We start from the raw sequence: 27770 nt of genomic DNA, 5'->3' as shown, positions 1-27770 counted from the left end.
GCTGTCCTGACCCCGTGGGAACAGGGGAGGGGCCTGGATTAGGGAAGTGTTAATGGTGGTTTCAGCAAGAATTACAGTTTTATTGCTTTTAAGAAGGACTGCTAACTCAAACTTGGCTAATGAATGTCGCTGTTAAGGTTTTTAGAGGATAAGAGTGAAAAAATCTCAGGCTTACATTGTAATTGTAATATACATTGTTGTGTGGAACTGCAGGCCTTTCCCAAGTTACTAGACTTGGGATCAATGGGATTTTACTCTGATGTCTGGGTGTGTGACGTCATCCCACTGCCCTAGATGGGCCTCCTGAAGCCAGGGTCCTTCAAGGGAAGTGGATTCTTTCAGCCACCAAAAATGAAGTTTTAGGAAGGCCACTTTTTCTCCCCATACCTCACTGAGGTGTTTGTCAAGATCAGAAGCAAAAAGGTCCAGCTGAAAAATAGCTCCGATAACCTGAAGCAGGTGCACCTGTGACAAAGAGCCCTCTTGTCGGCGGCTCATCACGCGTTTCAGGCGGGGATAGGTCTGAGGATTCTTCTGGAAAGAGGAGGAGGGATGCATGGGCTCTTTTCCATTCTGTCATCCTTTTGCAAAGCACCAGACACCAGAGGTAAAGGAAAGGAGAACCTGGAGGGCTGGCGGTCCCTCCCAGCTCTACGGGAATCTGACCCCCACAGATCTGACTTTTCCAGCCAGTGATGGGGCTGGAGGAGCCCCCGAGGCAGGACTGCTGAGTCCTCCCAGCAGTTCACCATTCCCCCAGGTGTCCTGGATGTGACCTTTGTGTGAACAGAGTTGGCGTCCACATTCCCTAGAACACATGCTCTGATTGTGTGGCCAGGAATGGAGATGCTGGTACCCTATGGCAATGGCACGCATGCCCAGGGCAGTGACAGTCCCATGTGTGTGACATAGAGGTCCCACTTCCGAGGCTCGGCCCTGGGAAGCACAGGAAATACAAAAGACAGGAGCAGGATTCTAAGCCATTTCACAGTTGGGGTCAGCACAATAATGCCGAACAGGTCTCAACCTAAAACCTAACATTTATATTCACAAAGTTAATTGTAAAAGGCCAGGACAAAGGAGATCTGGCTGAGAGTCAGTTCATGAGAGAGAAAAACATAGTAGGCGCTAACAGAGGTACAATGCGGTTGCTTTAAAAAAAGAAAAGAAGTAGTACAGAGTTGGAGAGTATTCATGAAAACAAGTCCCCGTTTAAAGAGAAAATCATCACATTCTGTCTTGCTGCTTTCAGATCACATCTGGACCATACTGTCCATGACACATCAGCCAATTTTAAGAACAGTAGTGACTGATTAGAGACTTACAACGGATTGAGAATCTGCAAATTATTTTGATCAAGAGAAGAGAAAACTTAAAAGGGGAACAAAATTGGTAGAAGTTGGTTTGATTCTTTCGGTGATGTTTAAGCAGTTGTCAGGTACTGAAATGGGAGCAAGGCTGCATGCATGTGGGAAGTTTCCATTTCCCACCAAGGAAACACAAAATAATGACAATACTAGTTATGTTATAGGGCTTATGTGTGCCAGGTGCTGCCATAAGCAATTTGCAGGCAGTATGTTACTTGTCCTCATATCCCGAGGCCAGCACTGTGTTTCCATCCCGCGCAGCATGAGCAAGGGGTCTGACCAGAGGAGCTTCACTAGCATTAGTCCCTGGGCCATGAAGGGCAGAGTGATGAGCTCTGCCAAGGGGACTGGAGATGAGCTTTAGATGAGGTGGCCTGAGCTTGCCCTAATGGACAAGGAGAAACCATGTCGGGATGAAGGGAGGGGCCTGGGTAGCCCCATCTTCTCAACATTTAGTCCACTACCTCCACTACCCCCAGCTGGTTCAAGCCACCCTTATCTCCCACCTGGACCATTGCAGTAGCCTCCTCCCCACTCTCCCTGTTGCCACCCCTACCCATTGTAGGCTGGTAGCCACACAGAGTCAGGGTGGCCCTGGAAGGCGTGTCTTCCTTTCTCCAAACCCTCCAGGACTGCATCTCATTCAAGCAAGAGCCACAGCAGCCAGCCAGGCCCTGTGTAATCTCCCCCTGCTCCCTCTCATGCCCCTCCCTCTCCTGCTCACCCCCTCCCCCAGCCACACTGGACTCCCGGCTGCCCCTCGGCCCTGCCAGCACACCCTTCCACCAGGGCCTTTGCACCGGCTATGCCTTTTGCCTGCAAGTCTTCTCCCACAGATCACAGGGCTCATGCCACACTTCCTTCCAGTCGCTGCCCAAATGCCGGGCCATCCCTGACACCTTGAATAAAATAGTGCCAACCTCCCTCATCTCCTCGCTGATCTGCCCTGTGCTGCATTACTTTTCTCTAAAGCACTTACTATGGTGTTGCATATTCTCTCTGCATATATGTTATATACACTCTATTACATTATGTTGTATTCTGTTGTACATTGTTCATCCATTTACTGTTTGTCCCCATTAGAATAGGAAGACTCAGAGGGCAGGGCTTTTTTTCATTCACTGCCTCATCATCAGAACCTAGATGTTTCCAAACAGTGGGATGGCCTCATTAGATTTGGTTTCAAGTGGGATTTAGGACGAGTCTGACTAATGTGAGAACTGAGTGGTTATCAGGGCTGACCATCCAGATGGAACTGCTTTGTTAAGTAGTGAGCTCCTGGGAGCTGGGAATATTTGAGGCTCGTCCAGGAACCAGAGCACAGAGAGTCTTTAAAAGGGCATTCAAAGCCCTGTTTGTGTCCTGAGAAATCATCATTCCCAAACTGCCTAGCCCCTTTCCAGCACCCTAAGGCCAACAGAGAATTGGGATCATTGAAATATTAGGCAGGTAGACAAAGTCTTAGTTGAGCACTTTCAGCTGATGGCCTCAGCAGCCTAGTCTTCCCACGGCCCACAGGTTGCCTCCTCAAGAATGACAGTCCGCACTTAGGAGGGCCTGCCACCCTTTGGAAAGCAGGGAGTCCTGGTGCGTTTAAGCTGGGACTGGGGTGTCCTTTGTCGAGGGCTGTGCCAGTCAGCTTTTGCTGCAGTGACAAACAACCCCAATATCTCTGTGGGGCACAACAGCATCATGCTATTACAGAGCCCAGCAGTCAGGAAGCCCCTGTATTGGACCTGCTGTTCTCATGGCAGAGGACAGGAAGAGTGAGAGACAAACCACATAGTAACTCAAAGCTTCTGCTGGGATGTGGCCAGCTTCGTATCCACTCACACCCCACTGAACAAAGATGGCACAAGACAGCAAGAGGGGGACGTAGGGACAATAACTCAGTCTGCCGTTGTGGCGTGGGGCGGGGGCGGGGGATGCGGGCAGTTGCAGAAAGATTTCTGTACTGAGTAGGCCACTGAACCACTCTACTCAGATAGCTCTGATATTCTGCTCTGATATTCCAGAATTATTTCCAAAGCCGACTACAAAGCTGAGTCTGTCTTTTTCCCTCCCACAGCAGGCCCACAATTCCACCATCTGTCTGGAAGGCCCTTTGTTCTCTCACTGTCTTTTCTCTTTCCGGGTAGGTGGGTGGCAGGCCCATGGAGCCCCTGCTCAGCGACCTGTGAGAAAGGCATCCAGCACCGGGAAGTGACCTGCATGTACCAGCTGCAGAATGGCACACACGTCGCCACTCGGCCCCTCTACTGCCCGGTGCCCCGGCCATCAGCAGTGCAGAGCTGCGAAGGCCAGGACTGCCTGTCCATCTGGGAGGCGTCAGAGTGGTCACAGGTGGGTGCCTGGGCTGCTGCCAGTGCTGAAACCACCACCAGGGCCTCGGGACCTTGTTTGTAGCAACCCCAAAATGGTTCCTTTCCCTCCCTGCTGTTTTTGACAAACCCCCACATATCACAGTCCTAGCTAGACCCCAGAGGAGCTCAAAGCCATGTTCTAAGTCACATATTCTCAAATTCCATCAGAGATATCAACGTGGCCAAAAAAACATGGATAGTGTGTTTTTTTGATAATGTATATCACAGTACTGTTTGGTCCCATTTCCTGTGAAAATTCTCATGTAAATATAGATGGATGGTTGGATGGATGGATGGATGGGTGGGTGGATGGATAGATACATAGGAGATAGGTAGGTAGGCAGGTAGACAAATAGACACCTTTTAATCTCTTTTGTGCACTTTGAAACTGTAGGGTGGTCAGGTTGGGAAGGTGGTTTCAAAGGCTTCCCTGCGGTTCCATGGCAGTCTTTGTGGAGCTGCCTTTGCAAGAGGCAGGAGGATGTCGGGAGGGACAGCGTTTAGTGTGCGAGCCGGTTACAAATCTCATGCCATAACACATTTTGGAAAGAGGTCAATTAAGCCTTATTTTTTAACTTTGAAGATTGATCCTAGAAATATTTTATCTTCGGTAATATCATCCTTCAAGGCTTGGCATTGAGTTTGCATTAATGATTTTGATTGTTTGGCTATGAAACCAAAAAAATAGCTGAATAAAGGGCAAGCTTCCCTCAGGTCCTCCATCAAACGTGTTCTAGGAAAGTCAGAAAGGCTAAATCCAAGACACTCTTCACTGTGGAAAATATTTTTAAAGTTCCTTCTTATTGCCAAGCAGTTGGAATTATTTTGAATAAGAAAGTATTCAGCCCGTTTTTAATGAACGAAAAGTCTGCCCTTGGCTGTTCTAAAACTGAGTTTACGTTTTAGGCAGATCTTGACGTGTACCCATTTAAAGACGGGTGTTTTTTGCCTATCCTTTAAGATATTTTAGGAAAAGGACAGAGTTTTAACATTAAAAAATTTTTTTTCTTTACATGTACCTAGGTTCATAAGTTTAACATTCAATGGACTTTTGGGGAGGGGGATGCCTGCTAGAAGGTTAGGGGCAGGTGTGCAGTCTCTCTCTCTTGCCATGAGCCTTAGGGCCTTGATCACCTGGTTCTTGATCCAAACAAGATTTATGCTTTATCAGATCAAAACCATAAATTTTCCATTTATAGGTCTCTTATGGGGGAAAAATGCCTCCTTAACAAAATAAACGAGGCTGACATAATCAACTATCATTATAGTATTGAAGAGCACCATTTTGGAAAGCATGAGACAATTGGAGCAAGATTTAAAGAAATATCTCCATCCCTATTCCTATATCTATGTGTTGCCTAATCCTAATCCTGAAATAGTATCCACACCAATCAGTCTAATTCTGGCTCAGCTCAGGCTCAAGCAAAATGCTTTTTTCTAAACATTTGACTCAGAATCAAATCTTTCCTCCATGAGATGCTCACAAAACTGGTATTCCTTCCACTTTTCCAAGTACAAAAGCCCCTCTAACATTTCTTCTTCTGGAAATGAATGGGTTTAAATTTCTCGTGGGTGAGTTTTTATTGATGGGCTTGCCTGTATTCAGCCAGCAGTGTTGATCACTGTCACCACTACTCCCCAACTTCTTCCCAACTTCATTAGAATGAGGAAAAAAATATTGAGAAGGAAGCAAAAGGTAGCAGCTCTCTCCTGTCCTCGACTTCTTGTTCCCACCCCTGGATCAGAAGCCAAGAGAGAAGCAGAACATGACCCTCCTAGGTCCCTTCCAAGGTGACCCCAGCCTGCAGCACTGCCCTTCCTGAAGGCTTCCAACCAATAGGCTTCTGGTCAAAAGGGGCCAGCCCAGGGTTTGGTCAAGAAACAGGCTGGATATTGAGGGTTTAAAATTCGAGGGAAGAGGCAAGGAACACAGAGTAGAGAGAAACCAAGCAGAAACTCAGGCAGAAGTGGTGAGTAGGCCCCTAGTTGCATAAGGAGCCAGTGGTATGGGTGCTGTTGCCAGGGAGGAGCCCGTGAGGCAGACGGTGAGCGTGGAGCTGATGAAATGGTCAGAAAGCATTGCCACATAGAGAAGCAGAAAGATGGGCCTTCAATGCAGTAACCCAGGGATTCCTGCAGCAGCCCTCCAGGCCCCACCCATTCTGCCCTGGGAGGCCCTGTGCGTAAAGCCTGCCAGGGACTAACTCCTTGCATTCGAGTTCCCTTTATTTTATTTTTTTTAATTAAAAAAATATATTTTATTTATGTATTTTTGGCTGCATCAGGTCTTAGTTGCAGCATGCAGGATCTTCATTGCAGCATGAGGGATCTTTTGTTGCAGAGTGCAGGCTCTTCGTTGAAGCACACAGGCTTCTCTCTGGTTGTGGCATGTGGGCTCCAGAGTGTGCAGGCTCAGTACTTGCGGCATGTGGGCTCTGTAGTTGTGGTGCGCAGGCTCCAGAGCACGTGGGCTCTATAGTTTGCGGCACGTAGGCTCTCTAGTTGAGGCGCGCGGGCTTAGTTGCCCCACAGCATGTGGGATCTTAGTTCCCCGACCAGGGATTGAACCCATGTCCTCTGCATTGGAAGGCAGATTCTTAACTAATGGAGCACCAAGGAAGTCCCTTTAAAACCCACACAGAAGATCAAATACATGAGCTCTCCAAATTCCCCCCAGGTTATACCACAACTGCCTGTGAAGCATGTATATTTCTTCTAAAACAAACCAGTCTAAATTAGTCTCAAATAAATAAATAAATAAATAAATAAGAACAGGACCAGCAGATGAAGAGCTAGGTTGAATTCATAGGAAAAATAAAGCTAGATAGCATTTTGAGGTAAATGTTAATAACAAATATAAAGAATGACATTTGTCCTTTATGTGCATTTGTTCAGTGGACATAGTGGAACTTTTTAAAAGTCAAGTTTGTTGTAGCTCAAGAAAAATCACTGCTGTAGCCTCCCATATTTTTGGTAAATCAAGCAAGTGTAAAAACAGAAGTTAGAGTTGCTGGGGCTCCATTTGTGCTACTACAGCTGTTGGGCACCCCCCATGGTATCTCTGGGACCCAGCCGCTGGGAGGAAATCCCCCTCAGAATTTCCTCAGGCAGAGTGGTTCTCATCATGTCAGTGCATTTGGTGGAGTCCAGCCTTCAGCCCACCATCTCTGCGAGCTGCGTATTTGCTTCCATGGTAGGGACTAGGCTTCCGCACACAACAAATCAAAGGGTGGGCTCCCCAGGTTACCAGGCCATGTCACCTCTGCTTGCTGGTCAAGTCAGTCATGTTCTCCCAAGGTCCACTCTTCCTTGTGCTTTGTTTTGAAGTGGGTAAGCACTCAGCACTCACTCTTGAGAGCCAGGCACCTTCCCTCCCCAAGCCCAGCGGGTAGGCTGGGAACACTCCAGGAACAGCCTCCAGACCCACCCCCAAGTCTGCCATGTTTATGCCCTGTCACCCCTCCACCTCTTGTCCCTGTTTCTGTGGATCGTGCTGCCTGATGGCGTGAGAATCTTGAACTCTCAGGGCTCACTCATCATTTGTCACCCCTCAGACACTATTCAGGTCCCCTCCCCACACCATCTCTTGCTATGTTTCCCAGGAAGAAAAATAGCACAGGGAACATTGCCCTGTTACCATTCTTGGCATTGACATTAAAACCATCGCTAGAGCTCTCTGCAGGGCTTGCCAACCGCCTTATGTCAGAGTCACCTGTGTCTTTGCTTTCCATCTCCTCCTTTTCCCCCCTGAACTGGTGCCTTTGCCCCAGGCTGGCTCAGCATGGGTACCTAGAGGCCAGCTGGGAGGAGCCAGCTCGGAACATGTGCATAAGACTCTAAAAGACCAGGAGCTTTCTGAGGTCTGAAACATAGCATCCCCATCCTTGCATCCTCAGCACTGGGTCTGGTACATGGTAGGTACTTAACAGATGTTTAGGTGTTGATGGACTTGACCAGATTGGACTGGATTCAGTCTCTGGAATGGTATCTTGCAGTGTTCTGCCAGCTGTGGTAAAGGGACAAAGAAACGAACTGTGACATGCACCAACTCGCAAGGAAAATGCGACGCATCCACGAGGCCAAGAGCTGAGGAGCCCTGTGAGGACTACTCCGGCTGCTATGAGTGGAGAACAGGGGGCTGGTCCAAGGTGAGTGTGGTGTGTGCGCTTCCATCCTGCCCTGGGCAGCATTTGCGATTCAAGAGGAGGGAACTCAGCTCTCTCACCGTGGGCCCCAAGTTAACAAGGTGGTCCCAGTCTCACCAGGTGAATTCACTTTCTCTCCCAACTCTGCACCTGCTGGTGACCCCACATGGTGTGCCTTCAGAAGGGCACTGAGTGCCCCCAAAGCAGGAAGGGGTGCAATGGGTGCCAGTCTGGGACCCGTGTGCATCCTGCAGTGGGCTTGGCCACCCTGCCATTGAGAGAGACTCAGTGGTGGGAGTCTGTCCTCAGGCAGATGCAGAGGGGGCTATGGGCAAATAGCACTTCATTGTTTCCAGGACCCTTGGTCAAGGGCCTGGAGGATGCAGGAGGAGAAAGGGCCCTTGGGGTGAGGACTGACGACAGCATCTCCCAGAGCCTTGGGGCAGGAGAGTTAAACAGAATTTAAGTAAACAGCATTTGTTCTCTGCTGCTTAACCTTGCTTTATTCATTCACCTGGTATATTTGACCCATACCTGAGATAGATACCATTGTCACCCCTGAGAACCATCCAGTGGGTCTTCTAGAGCCTTTTCCCAAACACTGTAAAATTTCTGATGTCTGATTTTCTGATGAAAACTTCCAACGAGAGCCTAGAGTGTGTTTCCCTTTGGTCTCAGCAACTGGAAGCTCCCCGTTTGCTTCTCTTGATATCTGTGCTCGAAGGCTGCACACTGGCAGCCTGAGAGCCACTGGCTTTGTGTGGCCTGTGCAACACCTTAAACAGTTTGGAATTTATTGCTAACATTTAAATTTCACCTGAAAATCTGGATTCGGAACTTTCTACAGAAATCTGGCAACATGGCCTATATCCACACGTGGCCTTTGTGACCTGTGGCCTGGCAGGGGCGGGTGCATCTCCGCAGACTGCGGTCCTCCAGCTCCCCTGACTCCTTCAGCCACTTTATGCTTTAATTTGCCTGCCTGGCCAGGCAGAATAATGTTGCCTGGATTCCATACGTGCAGGTGTGAATTAGAATAAAGCTGTCATTATAGTTGAGGGGTCTTTGTGGTCACACCCTAAATACAGCCTGTCCTAGTAAAGGGTGACTCCCGTGGCCACAGGTGTCCCGGGGCAGGGAGCAGAGGTGAGGGAGAGGGGTGAGGGGTCAGCTCAGGCCTGGGCTGCACAGGCCATGGGGGGCCTGGGGCCCCAGCATTGGTTTCTCTTTGCAATGACCCCTGTGCGGCCCAGCACCAGCCCTCTCCTTTGAGGGTGCTTATCCCCGTTTTACAGAAGAGGGAGGAGAGGTTCAGAGAGGTTAAGTGACTTGGCCACTCCTCTCTGACAGAGTCCAGCTTCTGAACCCCAATTCAGAGCTCCATCCACATGTTGGACACAGAGTGAGTGAGGGCTCCAGAGTCGCCGTAATGGGGTGGTGCCCTGCAGATGGGTGTTACCTGGGTTTCTCCAGCCTAATCGTTCTGGTTTTGAGGACCAGGTGGACACTTTTATTTTCCTAAGTGCCTTGTACTTCCTGGTCCTGGGAGCAGCAGAACATCCAAGGAAGGAAGTGAATAGTGCCTGAGGAGTTCGATGCAGCACTTGGCCCCCTCCTCAGCCGAGGACGTGGGCACACATTCTGGCAAACTCCCCCCACCACAGCCCATCAGGCATGGCTTCCAGGAAAATAGAGCCTTTAGTTGGCCTTCCTCTTCCTAGCCAGCCGAAGAGAATAATACCTCCTGGCCTTCAGGACAGTAGGGCTTTGGAAGGCCGCAGTGCCTGCTTTTGCCACAGCCAGCTTGATCAGCTATCCCTGGAAGTAAGAACAAGAAAGATCAAGGGCATGTACAGATTTGGGCTGTTGTCAGGGGTTGGCATCCAATCAGTGTGCATCCAGCCTTTAGGACGAGCACTGGGCCTGGACTGGTGCCAGCTGCTCCGCCCCAAGCAGGTCTGGCCAGAGCCAGGGCCCAGGGCAGACTAGTTCTTCCCGGCTGAGAACTGCAGGGACACTGACCTGGAAGTCAGCGTGTGTGTATATATGTGTGTGCACGTGTGCACGCACTGGAAACAAGGGTTGGCGGTGGTGGAGACTGCATAGAACTGAACCGAGAGACCCTACACCAGCTGTTCACCTCACTGCCACTGCCTTCTTCAGCTGCCATCACTGGGTAGGCTGGCATGCCCCCCACCCCCACCCCAGCACAGCAGTAGAAATCTGTCCGTTGCTTTTCCCTGTGCCTGCTCTGGAGAATTGGGACGGATACCGGTCCCATGGGGCCCTTATCCTCACTCACTGCGTGACCAGGCCAACAGAAGTGGATTCCAGGGGATGGATCTTCCCCTGACATTTTCACTTGTTCAGACTGGATTTGCTTTCTGATCGATGTGTTATTTTTGCTGTGCCCTTGTCACACAATTGGGGTCAGTGCACTTTTAAACCAATCATCATGGATGACGCTCCTGTAACCAGCATCCAAACCTCCCACATGCCAGACTTCGAAGGTAGCAAACAAGTTGCCCAAAAGGAAAGTAGAAAGAAGTCTGAACACTGTCAGATTTCCAGTGTATCTGGACACTTTGACATCTTCCTTCCAAGCAGTCTCCTATCACTTGGCCCTAAGGTGCTGTTGAGAAGGATAAGCCTATCTCCAGGGAGATGATGGACAGGCCAGCCCAAAGACATGCAACACAGGTGCTGTCCTGCACTTCCTGAAGTGAGAAGGACCAAGCATCCCTTGGGAGGGATCTGGCATCCAGCCCTTCCTGTACAGAACCTTGCTGAGGCAGGGCAGGCTTGGAGGGGATTTGGAGCCCCTTCTCCCTCCCCCAGCCTCAGCAAATGGCCGAACCCTAACCAGGATCCCATCCAAGAGACCGACTTCACATTCCCAGCCCTGCTGAGGGCAGTATTACTGCTCTGCTCTGTTTGGAAACTGCCATGCAGCTGCCTGCCCTCCTGGGATATTAGCTAGTTCCAGATCTGTGCAAATCATTGTTTTCTCCCACTAAATGCTGGGCCCATGTATTCAACCTGGGGGTGGGGTGGGGAGGGAGGTGTCACTGAAACTGGGAGAGAAGGAAATCACATTTCCTTCTAGGACAGCGTGTCTTTTAATCAGAAGTTGAGATGTTTCAGTTTCAAGACCAGAGGCATTAATCACCACTGAAGTGATGGGATGTTTCTAATTAGAAGCAAATTATTCTGGAGGGATTATAATAGACAGTGTTTTTAAAGAAAACCATTGGCTCTCTGTGTTAAGAGTATGGCGTTCCCTTTTACAGAAAAGATCAAAAGTGGCCATTGACTTCCTGGTGCCCGTGGAGGTCCCCTGGAAGGGGACTGACCTCACTTGCGAGGCCTCAGTCAAGCCCCAGATGTGCCCCTCATATCTGAGCCCCAGCACTTCCCAGAGGCCTTAGGAGATCAAATGAAGCCATAAGCATGCACGTACCTGTAGCTGCAGAGCCCTAGGAAGAAGCCAGGGAGAGCCTCGCATTCAAACATGGCTGTGTCGGTGCATTCCCAGGACTGCTGTTAGCTGCCTTCTTGTGTTGTGGGCAGAGATGGGGGCTCAAGTTCCATGGCCTCAGAAATGAACAGACTTTGTGTCACTACGGGGGCTTGTTCCAGAAAGCTTTCAGCCCCAGCACCACTTCTGAAGCCTATACTTGCTTTGGTGGGGATTGACCCCTCCCCCCAACCCTGCAAGGCTGGGCAGCCAGCCCGGCTGGGGCTCCCACTTGCTGTGGGCCTGCAACCAAGTCACTGTGATTCAATCAGCATTTCCTGAGCTCCTGTTCTGTGCCAACCTGTGCTGAGCACTGAGGGTACAAGAGTGGACAATGACCCAGCCTAGATACAGACAGGTGGAGCCAGCTGCGGACACCAGGCCATGCTAAGTCCCACTGGGCAGGTACGAATGCAGCCCCTGCCAGGGGCAGCCCCGAACAAGGGTGCTGGTGGAGATTGATGCTACTTCTATTGGGATCAGTGACAGTGGCCCTGACATTCACCAGTGCTTTAGAATTTATAAAACACTTTCACTCACATTCTCCCATTTGACCCTATCCCCATTTTACAGGTGAAGAAACTGAGGCTCAGAATGGCAATGTGACTTTTTTCTTGAGGTCACACAACTAGTAAATGGAAGGGCTAGGAGTCTGGTCCCTGCCTTTTGGCTCTTAATCTACCTTTCCTTCAGGTACATAATAATGTCAGAGGCTTAGGTTTCTAATTTGAAATGGGAAGTAGATGAACTGTTATATGCCTCAGGTCTAACCATCATAGGCATAAGCTTGTTGTAAAGTCAAGTATTTATCTACTCTCTCTCCAGCCCACCAATCAAAACCTTCTCTCCCAAGGGCTTTGTATTAATCATTTACACTGTGGTATAAATCTTTTGTCTCTATAGGAGATCATGCATGTTGTCTCCCCTTCTTTGTGAAATAAAAAGTTGAGTCCTTAATAAAAGAAACTTGAGCATCCAGGAGCAAACATAAGAGACACTGGGGACATCAGGGCCCTTTTCTGGGACTGTGAAACCATACAACACAGGCAGTCAGCACTCTGCATGCATATAGGGATCAGCAAATCCTCCATTCCGTACTACTCTTGGGACTGTAAGCAGCAGTGAAAGGAGGGTCATCAAACTTAAGTACTTTTCTGGGTAGGGCAGGAGGGAGAGGGGGCAGATACCCCCTTGGTCTGGAGCATTTTGTGTGGGTGAACAGAGCCTGCCACTGGGTCATGGAGTTAAAGTCTCGGGCCCACACCTGCTCAGATGAGAGAAATGAACTGGTTGTAGAGCAGTGGGGTCCCCAGAAATTGCCAGGAGAGGTGCCTGCATGGGAGTGAACTGAATGCAGTTGACCCTTGTACAACGTAGGTTTAAACTGCATGGGTCCACTTATACGTGGGTATTTTTCAATAGTAAATTCTACAGTGTATGTGGTCCGGGGTTGCATCCTCAGTTGCAGAGGAACTGGGGATACGTAGGACCGACTGTGCATTACACTTAGAATAACCCCCGAGTTGTTCAAGGGTCAGCTGCAGTCTAAAGGCCAATGCCTTTGCCCCCTCCATTTCCCTGCTGCCCCTCCATTCACCTAGTGTCCTTCCTCAAATCAGCTGCCTTAGTGTGGAATGAGAGATCAGAGAGTGGGGATGCCTCCCGCACATGCCAGTCTAAGTTTTAACCACTGCCTAGACATGACCATTGAATCAGAGAAGCTGTCATCCCTAAGGAACACTTTGGTTTCAACACACGCTATCAGCGACCTCAGAGCAGGGCACATGGTCAGGACAACACAGGTGCACGTCCCTGCTCTGCAGTGACCTCGTCTAACCTTGAACCAGCATCATCCTCTGTCAGATGAGTTTAGGGGTACCTACCTCCTAGGGCATCCATGTAAAGCACTTAGTGCAGTGCTTGGCATAGGTGCTCATTTTTATCATCATTTTCTTCACCGTCATCATCCAGTACAGTCACAGGTCTCTTATCTCTGATCAGAATTGCATTTCTTACACAGGCCTGTAAAATATTTATGTCACAGGAGATGAGTTCTTTGAATGTGGTGTGGACCCCACGAAACAGCACGTGCCCTGACCTGGGGCTCACATGATGACAGCATGGCTCAGGGCAGGAGACGGTTGTGCAGTATTTGCTGGGCATGTAGGCCATCCTTCTGCAGCGGGGTGGGTGTGGGGGGGGGGAGGTTTTTCAAACAGTCTCTGTTAAGCTGGGAGAGCTAAGTTATGAAACTGGTAGCAGCTCCTGCCCGAGGGGAGGCAGTGAGACAGCTCCTGTAGCCTTCTCTGTGCTCCTGGCGCCCATCTGAAGCAAGAAGCAAGAGCTCTTGGGATAGCCAGTCCTTGCAAGTCACGGGGAGTCACCTGGGCCTTCTGGTTCCCTGACTATAACGTTCCAACCAGAACCTGTAGGTCAGCAGGCTGTGAATTCAGAGAGTTTGAGGGAGCCCAAAGCTAAGGCTGAGGATAGGATTCAAGGATTTGAGGATTTCAAAAACAGTTTGGAAGAAAGTATGAGTTGAAGGGGGAAGGTGTGTGTGTGTGTGTGTGTGTGTGTGTGTGTGTGTGTGTGTGTGTGTGTGTGTCTAAGAAAGCATTTCCAGTTTCAAGGCTGGAGCAAAGACGGTGGGGATTTTCATCATTGTTTAAGCCTACTATTTGAGGTTTCAACAGCTTCCGAGATTTGCCTTGCTCGTGCCAAGTTTTGGGGGAAATCTGTCAAAAATGCTTTTGAGGAGCTTTTGACATTTTACCAGCCCAGTACCTTTCAGACACGAGCAGAAAATGGAGTTCCCGTAGGGGGTTCCCTGCCCCCCTGACTGTCATGTGGGGCTGTCCCATGCTGCCCCTCAGAGGCAGGCTGGCCCCTCAGAGGATGGCTCTGTGAGAGCGTAGCGTGGGCGCACTGTGCAGTGAGGGTTCATCTTTGCATTATTTCACCCTAACCCTATTCCTGCTTACCCCAGAGCCTGTGCAGGGAGCCCCTGCCCGTCCTCCACTCTGTAGGAGCCAACACTTATGTGTGTATTAAGCATTCCTGTCACGTTTTCCTCTTCCCAAGATTTTTACAACTTCCTTTAGCTAATTCTCAAAACATCCCTTTGGAATCTGGTGTCATTTATAGTCGTGATTTTACAGCTGGGAGAAGTGAAGAGGAGGGGGTCCACGCCGTGGTGGAGCGTGTCATCAGCGCTGGGCCTCCACATGGTGACAGAGGCCTGGTTCCTCCCTGCTGGAGAGCCGTGTGGCTCCAGAGGAGTGCAGGCCTCCGGGCAGCAGCCGGGATGGGAGGCCCGGGGGCTACATCATGGGGAAGACCATGGACCCTCTGAGCCTCACGCTCCGCCTCTCTGCAGGCGGTGCTGTGCCCTGCAGACACTATTCCTGCAGTCTGTGCACATGTATTCTGCACCTACTGTGTTCTGAGCACCTGGCCCTGCCACAGCAGCTGTTAGTGTGAAGATTAATGAGGACTCATGAGAATGGGTGTGAGCCCAGTGCCCGGCACTGGGAGGCAGGCAAAAGGTGGACCCTGCTGCTGTTACTACTACCATCACCACCATCATCATCATCATCACCACCCATGGGATGGGTGGCAGGTCCCCAGACCTAGTGTGTGATGTGCAGCTGCAGGCACTTGCTGGAGAGGGGGCTGCACTTATTCCAGGTCATCTGGCAAGGAGCTTTCCTGGCGGATTTATTACTGCTCCATTTTGTCTTGGTTTCCTGAGTCTCGGGGAACCACATTAAATGTTAATGTCATGAGTGGCTTGAAAAAACTACCCAACAGTGACAGTGTGCTTCAAAGAAGACCAGATCTGTTTTTTAATACATCTATTTGCTTAGATTTTAAAAGCCTGAAAAATGGCTTCACAGCAACGCTTAGGGGCTAATTCGATGCTATCAGGAGACACTGCCGTCTCCTCACTGTTGAATTAAACTGGAGGCTGAGGGGAGGCCGACGGAGGTGAGATTCATTGTCTGTGCCTGTGCTACCCTTAATGCAGTGAGCTCAGGTTACAGGAGGATGCAGCCCTGCAGCCTCTCTGGAATCACGTGTGTCTTCAGGGCCAAATCAATCTCTAATTGTGCTCCTGGCAAAGGTGGGTGTCCACACCTGCCTGGTGACCGGCATGGCAGCCCAGGGAGGGCTAAGCAGGCCAGGTGACTCAGGGCGCCTTCCCGGGCTCCAGGGACCCCCGGCCAGCTCTCTCTGCTCTTGGCCCTGTGCTTACTGTTGTTAATAATTGTAGCAGCGTTTGTCCTTCCCAGACTCCCTGCTAGGCACCTGCTCTAAGCTGTCTCTAATCCTGGAAATCATCCTGCAAAAAAGGTTTTATTATCCTCAAGCTACAAATAAAGAAGCTGGGGCTTATATAGGTTAAGTAACTTGCCCGAGGTCACACAGCTAGTAAAGGGGGATGCAGCATACTGACAGGCCTGTCCTGTCGCCACTGCACTGTCCTGCTGAAACTCCAGCCAAGGAGTGGGTAGTTATGCATGGATTTTAGGCCAGGGGCAGGCTAGGCACCAACACGGCTCAAATGAAAATGCAGCAGGCCTGGAAGGTGGCAGCTGCACCAAAGGGTCATTGGTGGAATTTTCCACTTTTATTTTTAATTACATAGGTAATTTTATCTTGCTTGGGAAGACACAGAAGAGAAAAACTAGTCCTACAAAACCAGATGACAGCACAGTAAATTTTTTTAATGGTTTGTCTTCCAAACTTTTATATAGGTACACACACACACACACACACACACACACACACACACGCACACAGGTATTAGAAAAAATGGGGTGGTTTCTGTACATGCTACTCTGTAACCTGTCTCCTCACCTGATGCTCTGAAGCAGCCTCTGTGGGGCTGGCTCAGACATCGTTCTTAGGTGGCTAAGCAAATACCCGATATTCTCAAAGGTTCTTCCAAGTGAGCACAAGCCATTCACAGCCCAGAGCTGTGTGAATGGCAGCCCCCAGGACTGCAGCTAAAATTCTGTAAAACCTAATCCCAGGGGCAGAGTTTGCAGGGTCTCACATGGCCCCGACAGCAGCTGAGGGTCAGCCCCAGCCTCTCACCTGGCCCAGCCCTGCCTCTCAGAGGTGTTGGAAAGCCATGAGGACAGACGCTTGAGTCTCTGCAGAACTTTGGAGACACCCTCCATGATCTCATGCGGCAGGTTTGTTTACAGACTGAAAAATTAAAAACCAGTGACTCAGGCTAGGAAAGATGATGAAGAAATGATGGAGCTGGGCAGTGACCTGGTTTTTTGATTCGTGGCCTCCCATAGAAGCTCCATCCAGTTCAACCTCTAATTCATACAGAAGGATGGAATTCAGTCCTTGGGATGGGGCAGCTGGGGTCCTGTCGCTCCTCTGCCACTCACTAATCTGTGACCTTGGGCAAGACACTGACCCCCATCAAGCTCAGTGGCCAAGGTCAGCCCCTTGGGATGGTTGTGGAATGTTCCACACTGTCATGGAATCCTACAGGTGAGCTTACAGACAGAACAAGCATGCCGCCCACATAGTCTGGAGGCGTCATGAATGCTCTCCCCCCACCCAACCCCAGAACATGTTAAACAAGACTAAGAACTTTCAGAGGGGAGACTAGTCTTTGAGGTCACCCCAAACTCTTGAGTTTTACAATGGTCATTGATCCTTTCCAGCCAGAGACCTTGTCAATTTTGCATTTGGTTTTAGTAGATCTATAGGATTGAGCCCTTGCTCTGATTTCACATAAATAATAACAACACCTGCAAAAGACATTGAAACCCTACCTGGTGTTCCTGGGCAGGAAGTGACCCAGCCAGGCTAATTGCCCTGCCGGCAGAGTCTGCAGACCTCATGGTCAGGGGGGCCCATGGGAACGAGACCATAATCCCAGATCCTTCTCTGTTAGCCTGTGCAGAGTTTCCTGGGGACCCAGAAACCCCACCACTACCTGCCCCACCCTGGATGCACCCTTTCTCCAGGAAGGACTATGAGGACACCCCGCTCTTCTTCCTGGTGTGTCTCCCACAGCAGGTGGCGCCAGTGAGCCAAGTCAAGATGGGAAGACAAGGGCTGGTGCTGTCTGTAGAGCAGGACACATGGCCCCTTCTTCCCCAAGTGCCCAGTAGTCACAGAAATAAGGCCCCACATACATGCTTTCCCAGGGAGCAGGGCTTTTTAAAAATTTTACGACCAATTTAGATATAAAAGTCTTTAATGGTGTAGGTGGACTAGTCAAATGCCTACTTAAAATATGTAGCTTATTCATGTAGTTGTATTTCATATTTAAAGTTTATATATTGTTTTAATTTAAAAATATTACTATTTTCTGTCTTTATCATATTATGAAGTTGAACCTGATAAAATTCCTGTTTCTATGGGGTTGAAAACGGTTGAATATAAGCAGTTTTGTAAAGTGCCTCCTAATATTTGCAGCATCTGTCTTCGTCATCACTCACTCCTGTTTGCCAGAGTGTACAGGGCACTGCCATCCCAGTTCACTGAGATGCCGCCTTTTCTGAATGTACTGTTCTCATTGGATATTCCCTTGCAAGCTATGGCATGATGTTGCTCTGTGTTGGCATGACTTTGCATAGGCAAGACTTTGCTTTACTTTTATAGGATTTTGCACTGCATTAGGACCCTTGGCCATTTCCTTCACTTACCCTGCTGGTGTGGACCCCCAGTCTCTGGGTATAGCCACTTACCAGATTACTTTTCTTTCTTTTTTTTCTTGTTTGAATTTTATTTTATTCATTTATTTTTTATACAGCAGGCTCTTATTAGTTATCTATTTTATACATATTAGTGTATATATGTCAATCCCAATCTCCCAACTTATCCCACCATCACCATCCCCGCCAGCACCCCACTTTCCCCCCTTGGTGTCCATACGTTTGTTCTCTACATCTGGGTCTCTATTTCTGCCTTGCAAACCAGTTCATCTGTACCATTTTTCTAGATTCCACATATATGCGTTAATATACAATATTTGTTTTTCTCTTTCTGACATGCTTCACTCTGTATGACAGTCTCTAGGTTCATCCATGTCTCTACAAATGACCCAATTTCGTGACTTTTTATGGCTGAGTAATATTCCATTGCATATATGTACCACATCTTCTTTAACCATTCATCTGTCGATGGACATTTAGGTTGCTTCCATGACCTGGCTATTGTAAATACTGCTGCAATGAACAGTGGGGTGCATGTGTCATTTTGAATTATGGTTTTCTCTGGGTTTATGCCCAGTAGTGGGATTGCTGGGTCATATGGTAATTCTATTTTTAGTTTTTTGAGGAACCTCCATACTGTTCTCCATAGTGGCTATATCAATTTGCATTCCCACCAACAGTGCAAGAGGGTTTCCTTTTCTCCACACCCTCTCCAGCATTTGTTGTTTGTAGATTTTCTGATGATGCCCATTCTAACTGGTGTGAGGTGATACCTCATTGTAGTTTTGATTTGCATTTCTCTAATAATTAGTGATGTTGGGCAGCTTTTCATGTGCCTCTTGGCCATCTGTATGTCTTATTTGGAGAAATGTCTATTTAGGTCTTCTACCCATTTTTTGATTGGGTTATTTGTTTTTTGTAACCTTGAGCTGCATATATATTTTGGAGATTGATCCTTTGTCCGTTGATTCGTTTGCAAATATTTTCTCCCATTCTGAGGGTCGTCTTTTCATCTTGTCTATAGTTTCCTTTGCTGTGCAAAAGCTTTTAAGTTTCTTTAGGTCCCATTTGTTTATTTTTGTTTTTATTTCCATTATTCTAGGAGGTGGGGCAAAAAAGATCTTGCTGGGATTTATGTCAAAGAGTGTTCTTCCTATGTTTTCCTCTAAGAGTTTTATAGTGTCTGGTCTTACATTTAGGTCTTTAATCCATTTTGAGTTTATTTTTGTGGATGCTGTTAGGGAGTGTTCTAATTTCATCCTTTTACATGTAGCTATCCAGTTTCTCCAGCACCACTTATTGAAGACACTGTCTTTTCTCCATTGCATATCCTTGCCTCCTTTGTCATAGATTAGTTGACCATAGGTGTATGGGTTTGTTTCTGGGCTTTCTATCCTGTTCCACTGATCTATATTTCTGTTTTTGTGCCAGTACCATATTGTCTTGATTACTGTAGCTTTGTAGTATCGTCTGAAGTCAGGGAGTCTGATTCCTCCAGCTCCGTTTTTTTCCCTCAAGATTGCTTTGGCTATTCAGGGTCTTCTATGTCTCCATACAAATTTTAAGATATTTTGTTCTAGTTCTGTAAAAAATGCCATGGGTAATTTGATAGGGATTGCATTGAATCTGTAGATTGCTTTGGGTCATATAGTCATTTTCACAATATTGATTCTTCCAATCCAAGAACATGGTATATCTCTCCATCTGTTTGTGTCATCTTTGATTTCTTTCATCAGTGTCTTATAATTTTCTGAGTACAGATCTTTTACTTCCTTAGGTAGGTTTATTCCTAGGTATTTTATTCTTTTCATTGCAATGGTAGATGGGATTGTTTCCTTAATTTCTTGTTCTGATCTTTCATTATTAGTGTATAGGAATGCAAGAGATTTCTGTGCATTAACTTTGTATCCTGCAACTTTACCAAATTCATTGATGAGCTCTAGTACTTTTCTGGTGGCATCTTTAGGATTATCTATGTTTATTACTATGTCATCTGCAAACAGTGACATTTTTACTTCCTCTTTTCCAGTTTGGATTCTTTTTATTTCTTTTTCCTCTCTGATTGCCGTGGCTAGGACTTCCAAAACTATATTGAATAATAGTGGCGACAGTGGACATCCTTGTCTTGTTCCTGATTTTAGAGGAAATGCTTTCAGTTTTTCACCATTGAGGATGATGTTTGCTGTGGGTTTGTCGTATATGGCCTTTATTATGTTGAGGTAGGTTCCCTCTATGCCCACTTTCTGGACAGTTTTTTATCATAAATAGGTGTTGAATTTTGTCAAAAGCTTTTTCTGCACCTACTGCGATGATCATATGGCTTTTATTCTTCAATTTGTTGCTATGGTGTACCACATTGATTGATTTGAGTATATTGAAGAATCCTTGCATCCCTGGGATAAATCCCACTTGATCAGTATATGATCCTTTTAATGTATTGTTGGATTCTGTTTTCTAGTATTTTGTTGAGGATTTTTGCATCTATATTCATCAATGATATTGGTCTGTAATATTCTTTTTTTGTAGTATTTTTGTCTGGTTTTGGTATCAGGGTGATGGTGACCTCATAGAATGTTTGGGAGTGTTCCTTCCTCTGCAGTTTTTGGGAAGAGTCTGAGAAGGATGGGTGTTAGCTCTTCTCTAAATGTTTGATAGAATTCACCTATGAATCCATCTGGTCCAGGGCTTTTGTTTGTTGGAAGATTTTTAATCACAGTCTCAATTTCGTTACTTCTGATTGGTCTGTTCATATTTTCTGTTTCTTCCTCGTTCAGTCTTGGAAGGTTATACCTTTCTAAGAATTTGTCCATTTCTTCCTGGCTGTCCATTTTATTGGCATACAGTTGCTTGTAGTAGTCTCTCAGGATGCTTTGTATTTCTGCAGTGTCTGTTGTAACTTTTCCTTTTTGATTTCTAATTTTATTGATTTGAGTCCTCTCCCTCTTTTTCTTGATGAGTCTGGCTAAAGGTTTATCCATTTTCTTTATCTCCTCAAACAACCAGCTTTTAGTTTTATTGATCTTTGCTATTGTTTTCTTTGTTTCTATTTCATTTATTTCTGCTCTGATGTTTATGATTGCTTTTCTTCTACCAACTTTGGATTTTGTTTGTTCTTCTTTCTCTAGTTCCTTTTAGGTGTAAAATTAGATTGCTTGTTTGAGATTTTTCTTGTTTCTTTAGGTAAGATTTTATTGCTATAAACTTCCCTCTAGAACTGCTTTTGCTGCATCCCATAGGTTTTGAATCATTGTCTTTTCATTGTCATTTGTCTCTATGTATTTTTTTGTTTCCTCTTTGATTTCTTCAGTGATCTCTTGGTTACTTAGTAACGTATTGTTTAGCCTCCATGTGTTTGTGTTTTTTACATTTTTTTCTCTGTAACTGATTTCTAGTCTCATAGCATTGTGGTCAGAAAAGATGCTTGATATGATTTCAATTTTCTTAAATTTACCAAGGCTTGATTTGTGACCAAAGATGTGATCTATCCTGGAGAGTATTCTGTGTGCACTTGAGAAGAAAGTGTAATCTGCTGTTTTTGGATGGAATGTCTTATAAATATCGATTAAATCTGTCTGGTCTATTGTGTCATTTAAACCTTTTTTCCTTATTAATTTTCTGTGTGGATTATTTGTCCATTGGTGTAAGTGAGGTGGTAAAGTCCCCCACTATTATTGTGTTACTGTCGATTTCCTCTTTTATAGCTCTTAGCAATTGCCTTATGTATTGAGGTGCTCCTATGTTGGGTGCATATATATATATAATTGTTATATCTTTTTCTTGGATTGATCCCTTGGTCATTATGTAGTGTCCTTCTTTGTCTCTTTTAATAGTCTTTATTTTAAAGTCTATTTTGTTTGATATGAGTATTGCTACTCCAGCTTTCTTTTGATTTCCATTTGTATGGAATATCTTTTTCCATCCCCTCACTTTCAGTCTGTATGTGTTCCTAGGTCTGAAATGGGTCTCCTGTAGACAGCATATATACGGGTCTTGTTTTTGTATCCATTCAGCAAGCCTGTGTCTTTTGGTTAGAGCATTTAATCCATTCACATTTAAGGTAATTATTGGTATGTATGTTCCTATTACCATTTTCTTAATTGTTTTGGGTTTGTTTTTGTAGGTCCTTTTCTTCTCTTGTGTTTCCCACTTAGAGAATTTCCTTTAGCATTTGTTGTAGAGCTGGTTTGGTGGTGCTGAATTCTCTTAGCTTTGCTTGTCTGTAAAGCTTTTGATTTCTTCATCGAATCTGAATGAGATCCCTGCCAGGTAGAGTAATCTTACTTGTAGAGTCTTCCCTTTCATCACTTTAAATATATTGTGCCACTCCCTTCTGGCTTGTAGAGTTTCTGCTGAGAAATCTGCTGTTAACCTTATGGGAGTTCCCTTGCATGTTATTTGTCATTTTTTCCTTGCTGGTTTTAATAATTTTTCTTTGTCTTTAATTTTTGTCAATTTGATTACTATGTGTCTCAGCATGTTTCTCCTTGGGTCTATCCTGCCTGGGACTCTCTGTGCTTCCTGGACTTGGCTGGCTTTTTTCTTTCCTGTGTTAGGGAAGTTTTCAACTATAACCTCTTCAAATATTTTCTCAGGTCCTTTCTCTCTCTCTTCTCCTTCTGTGACCCCTATAATGACCCCTATAATGCAAATTAATGTTGTCCCAGAGGTCTCTTAGGCTGTCTTCATTTCTTTTCATTATTTTTTCTTTTTTCTGTTCCATGGCAGTGATTTCCACCATTCTGTCGTCCCAGTCATTTATCCATTCATCTGCCTCAGTTATTCTGCTATTGATTCCTTCCAGTGTATTTTTCATTTCAGTTATTGTATTGTTCATCTCTGTTTGTTTGTTCTTTATTTCTTCTAGGTCTTTGTTAAACATTTCTTGCATCTTCTCGATCTTTGCCTCCACTCTTTTTCCGAGGTCCTGGATCATCTTCACTATCATTATTCTGAATTCTTTTTCTGGAAGGTTGCCTATCTCCACTTCATTTAGTTGTTTTTCTGGGGTTTTATCTTGTTCCTTCATCTGGTACATAGTACTCTGCCTTTTCATTTTCTGTGAATGTGGTTTTCATTCCACAGGCTGAAGGATTGTAGTTCTTCTTGTTTCTGCTGTCTGCCCTCTGGTGGATGAGGCTATCTAAGAGGCTTGTGCAAGTTTCCTGATAGGAGGGACTGGTGATGGGTAGAGCTGGGTGTTGCTCTGGTAGGCAGAGCTCAGTAAAACTTTAATCCACTTGTCTGCTGATGGTTGGGGCTGAGTTCCCTCCCTGTTGGTTGTTTGGTCTGAGGTGACCCAGCACTGGAGCCTACAGGCTCTTTGGTGGGGCTAATGGTGGACTCCAGGGCGTACTTCCCAGAACTTCTGCTGCCAGTGTCCTTGTCCTCACAGTGAACCACAGCTGCCCCACCACCTCTGCTGGACACCTTCCAACACTAGCAGTTAGGTCTGTTTCAGTCTCCTGTGGGGTCACTGCTCCTTCCCCCTGGGTCCTGGTATGCACACTACTTTGTGTGTGCCCTCCAAGAGTGAGGTCTCTTTTTCCCCCAGTCCTGTCAAAGTCCTGCAATCAAATCCCACTAGCCTTCAAAGTCTGATTCTCTGGGAATTCCTCCTCCCATTGCCAGACCCCCAGGTTGGGAAGCCTGACATGGGGTCAGAACCTTCACTCCAGTGGATGGACTTCTGAGGTATAATTGTTCTCCAGTTTGTGAGTCACCCACCCAGTGGTTATGGGATTTGATTTTATTGTGATTGCACCCCTCCCACCGTCTCGCTGTGGCTTCTCCTTTGTCTTTGGATGTGGGGTATCTTTTTGATGAGTTCCAGTGTCTTCCTGTTGATTGTTCAGCAATTAGTTGTGAATCCAGTGCTCTCACAAGAGGGAGTGAGTGCATGTCCTTCTACTCTGCCATCTTGAACCAATTCCTACCAGATTCCTTTTCAAGAGATCTTTAAAAATTTCTTACACCATCCTCCCTCATTTATGATTATGGTGTCCTACTTCCAGGAGAAGAGGGTTAAATTTCTTTGTGTCCCTTTTTCTTTTAACCCTCAGGTGGTCTTGCTACAAATAATTGAGGGTATCCCTTACCTCGCCCCTGAACTATGAGAGGTTTTATTTTTACTTAATTATAAGGCAACTTATTCTTTTCCTAGAATAATTTTGAGTGAAAGGCTTCATCTCTTGTATTTGAGCACACCTATCGCCTATATATAAACTCAGCAGTTGGGGCTGCAGGCAGATGTCTGTTCTTGCTTAATTACACATTTGTATACAAATACTTGACTACTTCATCATAAGAAAAGAGAGCTCCTCACACCCTACACAGGACACAGGGAAGAAGTTCAGGGTAAGTCAGAGTTTCTCAGCTCTGGCTGCTTGTTGCAGTCACCTGGAGAGCTTTGAAAAATACTGATGCCCAGTGCATCCTCCAGGGATACTGATTGATTGGTCTGGGACATCAAGACCTTTCAACGCTCTCCAGGTAATCCCATGCAGCAGATACCAACCTGAAGCCACTCCCTCCGAGACGCCCTCCAGGTGGAAATCACGTTGCTATGACACTTGTCCCATGTTCCAGGTCTCCAGTTGGTGGGAACCTACTCATGTGACATCATTCTTCCACTGCAGCACCCCTCAAATTTCCAAATGCTCCAGTACCAACTCCTGAGGTCTGGGGTGGAACCCAGCAATGTGCGTTTATCATGCACAAAGGATTCTCAAGGCTGTGAGCAGCCCTTGATGGATTTATCCAGAAGATGGATATGGAGCCAGGCACACAGCCTTGCCGGTCATGGAGAGCCCATTCTGGTTTGAACACGCCAGGACTCTCAAGAGGGGTGGGGGCGTTGGCAGCGGAGGCGATGGGGCACTTGTGGTTTTCCTACCTCTTTTGTGATTTGAAAAGACTGGGCCGCATCAGAGCACCATGCCCTCTGAGCTCTTTATCCTTCTGAAGTGAAAAAAAATGTGATCCTGCTTGTTAGACTAGAAAGCAGAGGAATTCACCTGAGACACAAAAGCCCCTTTGGGAGCACAGTTGATGGCCACTTCTCATGGATGAAGGGATCCACGCTGAGCCTGTGCAGGGTAACCCCTCACAGACCCCCAGGGAAGGCCCTTCCTCCAGCACAGGCCATGGTCAGACCCAAGGGGAGGAGAGAGGGAGGCACATGATCCAGATGGCACCTGGCATCCTCACCACATGTGGCATTCAGAGGAAAGGTCCTGCTCCCCTCTCTCTACCCTGAGGTGCCAGTGTTAACTCCAGCCGGGCTACTACACCTGTGGTCTTTGCTTTATTAAAGTTTTGCAGAGTGCTCTCAGAACCCCGTAAATCATGGGTTGTGAGCATGTGTGCTGGGGGACCCCAGGTGGAGAGAGTACACATGTGGACCAGGCTCTCTGGCTGGGAGGAGACCAACTTAATGGAGAGACGGTTCCAACGGCTCCCTGGAAAACAAGCAAGGGCCAAGGGGCTAGCAAGCAGGATGGGGGAGTGGTGCTGGATACCTGGCAGGTTCCCTGTCAAACACTTTAAAAGAGCCCGAAGAGGAATGGGAAGAAAAGCAGGAGACAGAACACATAGTAAAGTCTTAAAAGGCCACTCACTGGGAATGCAGGATGGTCTGCTGAACTAAATACATTGGTTTGGTTTTAGCACACCCACATCTGCAAATGCTGGAAATGCCAACTAGGGATTGGGTATCTAAATTAAAACTGTTAGCCCCAATATTAGTCCATGAGTCTGTTATGCAAGAAGGGTTGCACTTCTTCATTTTCTCTAACTTTACTTAATTCTGACCCCCAACCCTCCAGGCTTGTGGAAATTCAGCCCCATCACTATTGGGCTCCTTTCCACACCCAGGGCTGGACAAAGGCCCAGGAGCCTCATGTGGCACACAGTGCCAGGGAGATCCCTGTGGCCATCAGGTTCAGTCCCTCCTGGGTGCCAGCAAGCCACCCTGCTCACTGGAGAATTTCAAAACCCAGATGGTTCTCTGCTTGGAACAGGCATGAGAGGGTGGGAGGTGAAATGCAACCAGCATAAACTAATATTTCAACAATTGTGTCTTAGCTCAGGCTGCTGTAACAAAATACTACAGGCTGGGTGGCTTAAACAACAAGACATTTATTTCTCACAGTTCTGGAGGCTGAGAAGTTTGAGGTCAAGGTGCTGGCATATTTGGTTCTTGATGAGGGACAACTTCCTGGCTTGCAGATGGCTGACTTGTCATGTGTCCTCATGGGGTGGAGGGAGAGAACTCTGATCTCTCTTCTTCTTATAAGGACACTAATCTCATCATGGGGGCCCCACCCTCATGACCTCATTTAAACCCAATTGCCTCCCAAAGGACCTACCTTCAAATGCCATCCCCCTGGGGGTTAGGGCTTCAACACGTAAATGTTGGGGAGACACAAACATGCAGTCCCTAACATCTTGAAACAGTTTTCCATCAGGCAGCTGGTATGCAGCCAAGCCCTCTTGTCTTGCAATTATTTCTAGCACGTAGGAATGACATGCAGGGGCCTGACCCAAGGGTGCTATGATGTGAGGCCATTGTCAAAGCCCCTCAGCCTGGGTTGGGCCCCTAGCTCAGCTGTCCCCAGCTTAGCTCTCCCTGTCTCTGGCAGTGCTCATCGACCTGTGGGAAGGGCCTGCAGTCCCGTGTGGTGCAGTGCATGCACAAGGTCACTGGGCGCCATGGCAATGAGTGCCCTACCCTCTCCAAGCCAGCAGCCTACAAACAGTGCCACCAAGAAGTCTGCAATGACAAGATCAACGTGAACACCATCACTTCCCCTCGCCTCGGTGAGTGCCTCTGCTGGTCCCCAGCTCTTGGGGCTGCTGCATCCCCTGGCTAGCAAGTCCCCACTGGCAGTGGGAGTTCTATAAGCCAAAAAGCCCCCTCCTTGGGGCTTATTTGAGTTCTGGAGAGGCTAACGTGTCAGTTTTGTAGAGGATCTGAGGTTTCAGAGATGGAATTTCATCCTTGTCATGAAAAAGATGTTTGTTTACTGTGGTCTCAAACACTTGAGCCCCTCTGCCAACAAATGAGGAACACAGGAGAATGTTCCTCAAGTGTTTTGGGATTCCTGTGCATGAAGGAGGCAAAGGGAGGTGCATCCTTCAGGAAATGAAGGATCTGGGGGTGTCATTCATGAAATCTTGGTGATGTGTGCATGGAATGTTCCTCAAGCTAATGCTTGAGAAGAAAACAGAGGTGTTGACAGGTTGGAGTCTTTAATTCGGCAGGAAGCTTTTGTGTGTGCAGCTTGGACCCGAGTGTTCCAAACCCAGCCCTTTACCAGGCCACATCCCCGGCCAGTGGTGGCACAAAAAGAAGAATATCTAGCACTGATCTGATGATTCTATTGAAAAGAGTTTCTGCTTTTCCAATTAGAAACTCCTAGGGAACTTTTTCCCCACCCAGTGCCTCTTTCCCTAATGCTAGAATGCCACCAACATGAAGGGGATTTCCAAGCAGCTTCACTGGGGGGGTCTTTGAGCTTGCAGAGGTGTACACCAGGCTTTTGCATGCCCTCAGGCTGGACCATCTCTCTGCACTACCAAGAGCCTGAAGGAGATTCAGACCACCTGCCTGTGCTGTGACCTTGTGCTTTTGTGGGCCCTTTGATATCTGCTGCCCTGTGCCATTCTGTTTTATCAATGCCAACAGATAA

At 47.2% G+C, this 27770-nt stretch overlaps 1 protein-coding gene across 1 annotated transcript in view; it reads left to right on the top strand.

The window, feature by feature from the left end:
• ADAMTS17 (ADAM metallopeptidase with thrombospondin type 1 motif 17) overlaps positions 1-27770 on the top strand; it is a 346664-nt gene that overhangs the window by 315572 nt on the left and 3322 nt on the right. Inside the window, exons 19-21 of the mRNA XM_024732060.1 lie at positions 3506-3710; positions 7726-7878; positions 26721-26898. Of these exons, the coding sequence (XP_024587828.1) occupies positions 3506-3710; positions 7726-7878; positions 26721-26898 (536 nt within the window). The remainder of the gene's footprint in view (positions 1-3505; positions 3711-7725; positions 7879-26720; positions 26899-27770) is intronic.

This window comes from Neophocaena asiaeorientalis, unplaced genomic scaffold (genome assembly GCF_003031525.2).
Source record: "Neophocaena asiaeorientalis asiaeorientalis breed wild unplaced genomic scaffold, Neophocaena_asiaeorientalis_V1.1 scaffold362, whole genome shotgun sequence".
In the NCBI taxonomy this organism is placed as follows: Eukaryota; Metazoa; Chordata; class Mammalia; order Artiodactyla; family Phocoenidae; genus Neophocaena; species Neophocaena asiaeorientalis.
This window is presented reverse-complemented; position numbering and strand designations above follow the sequence as displayed.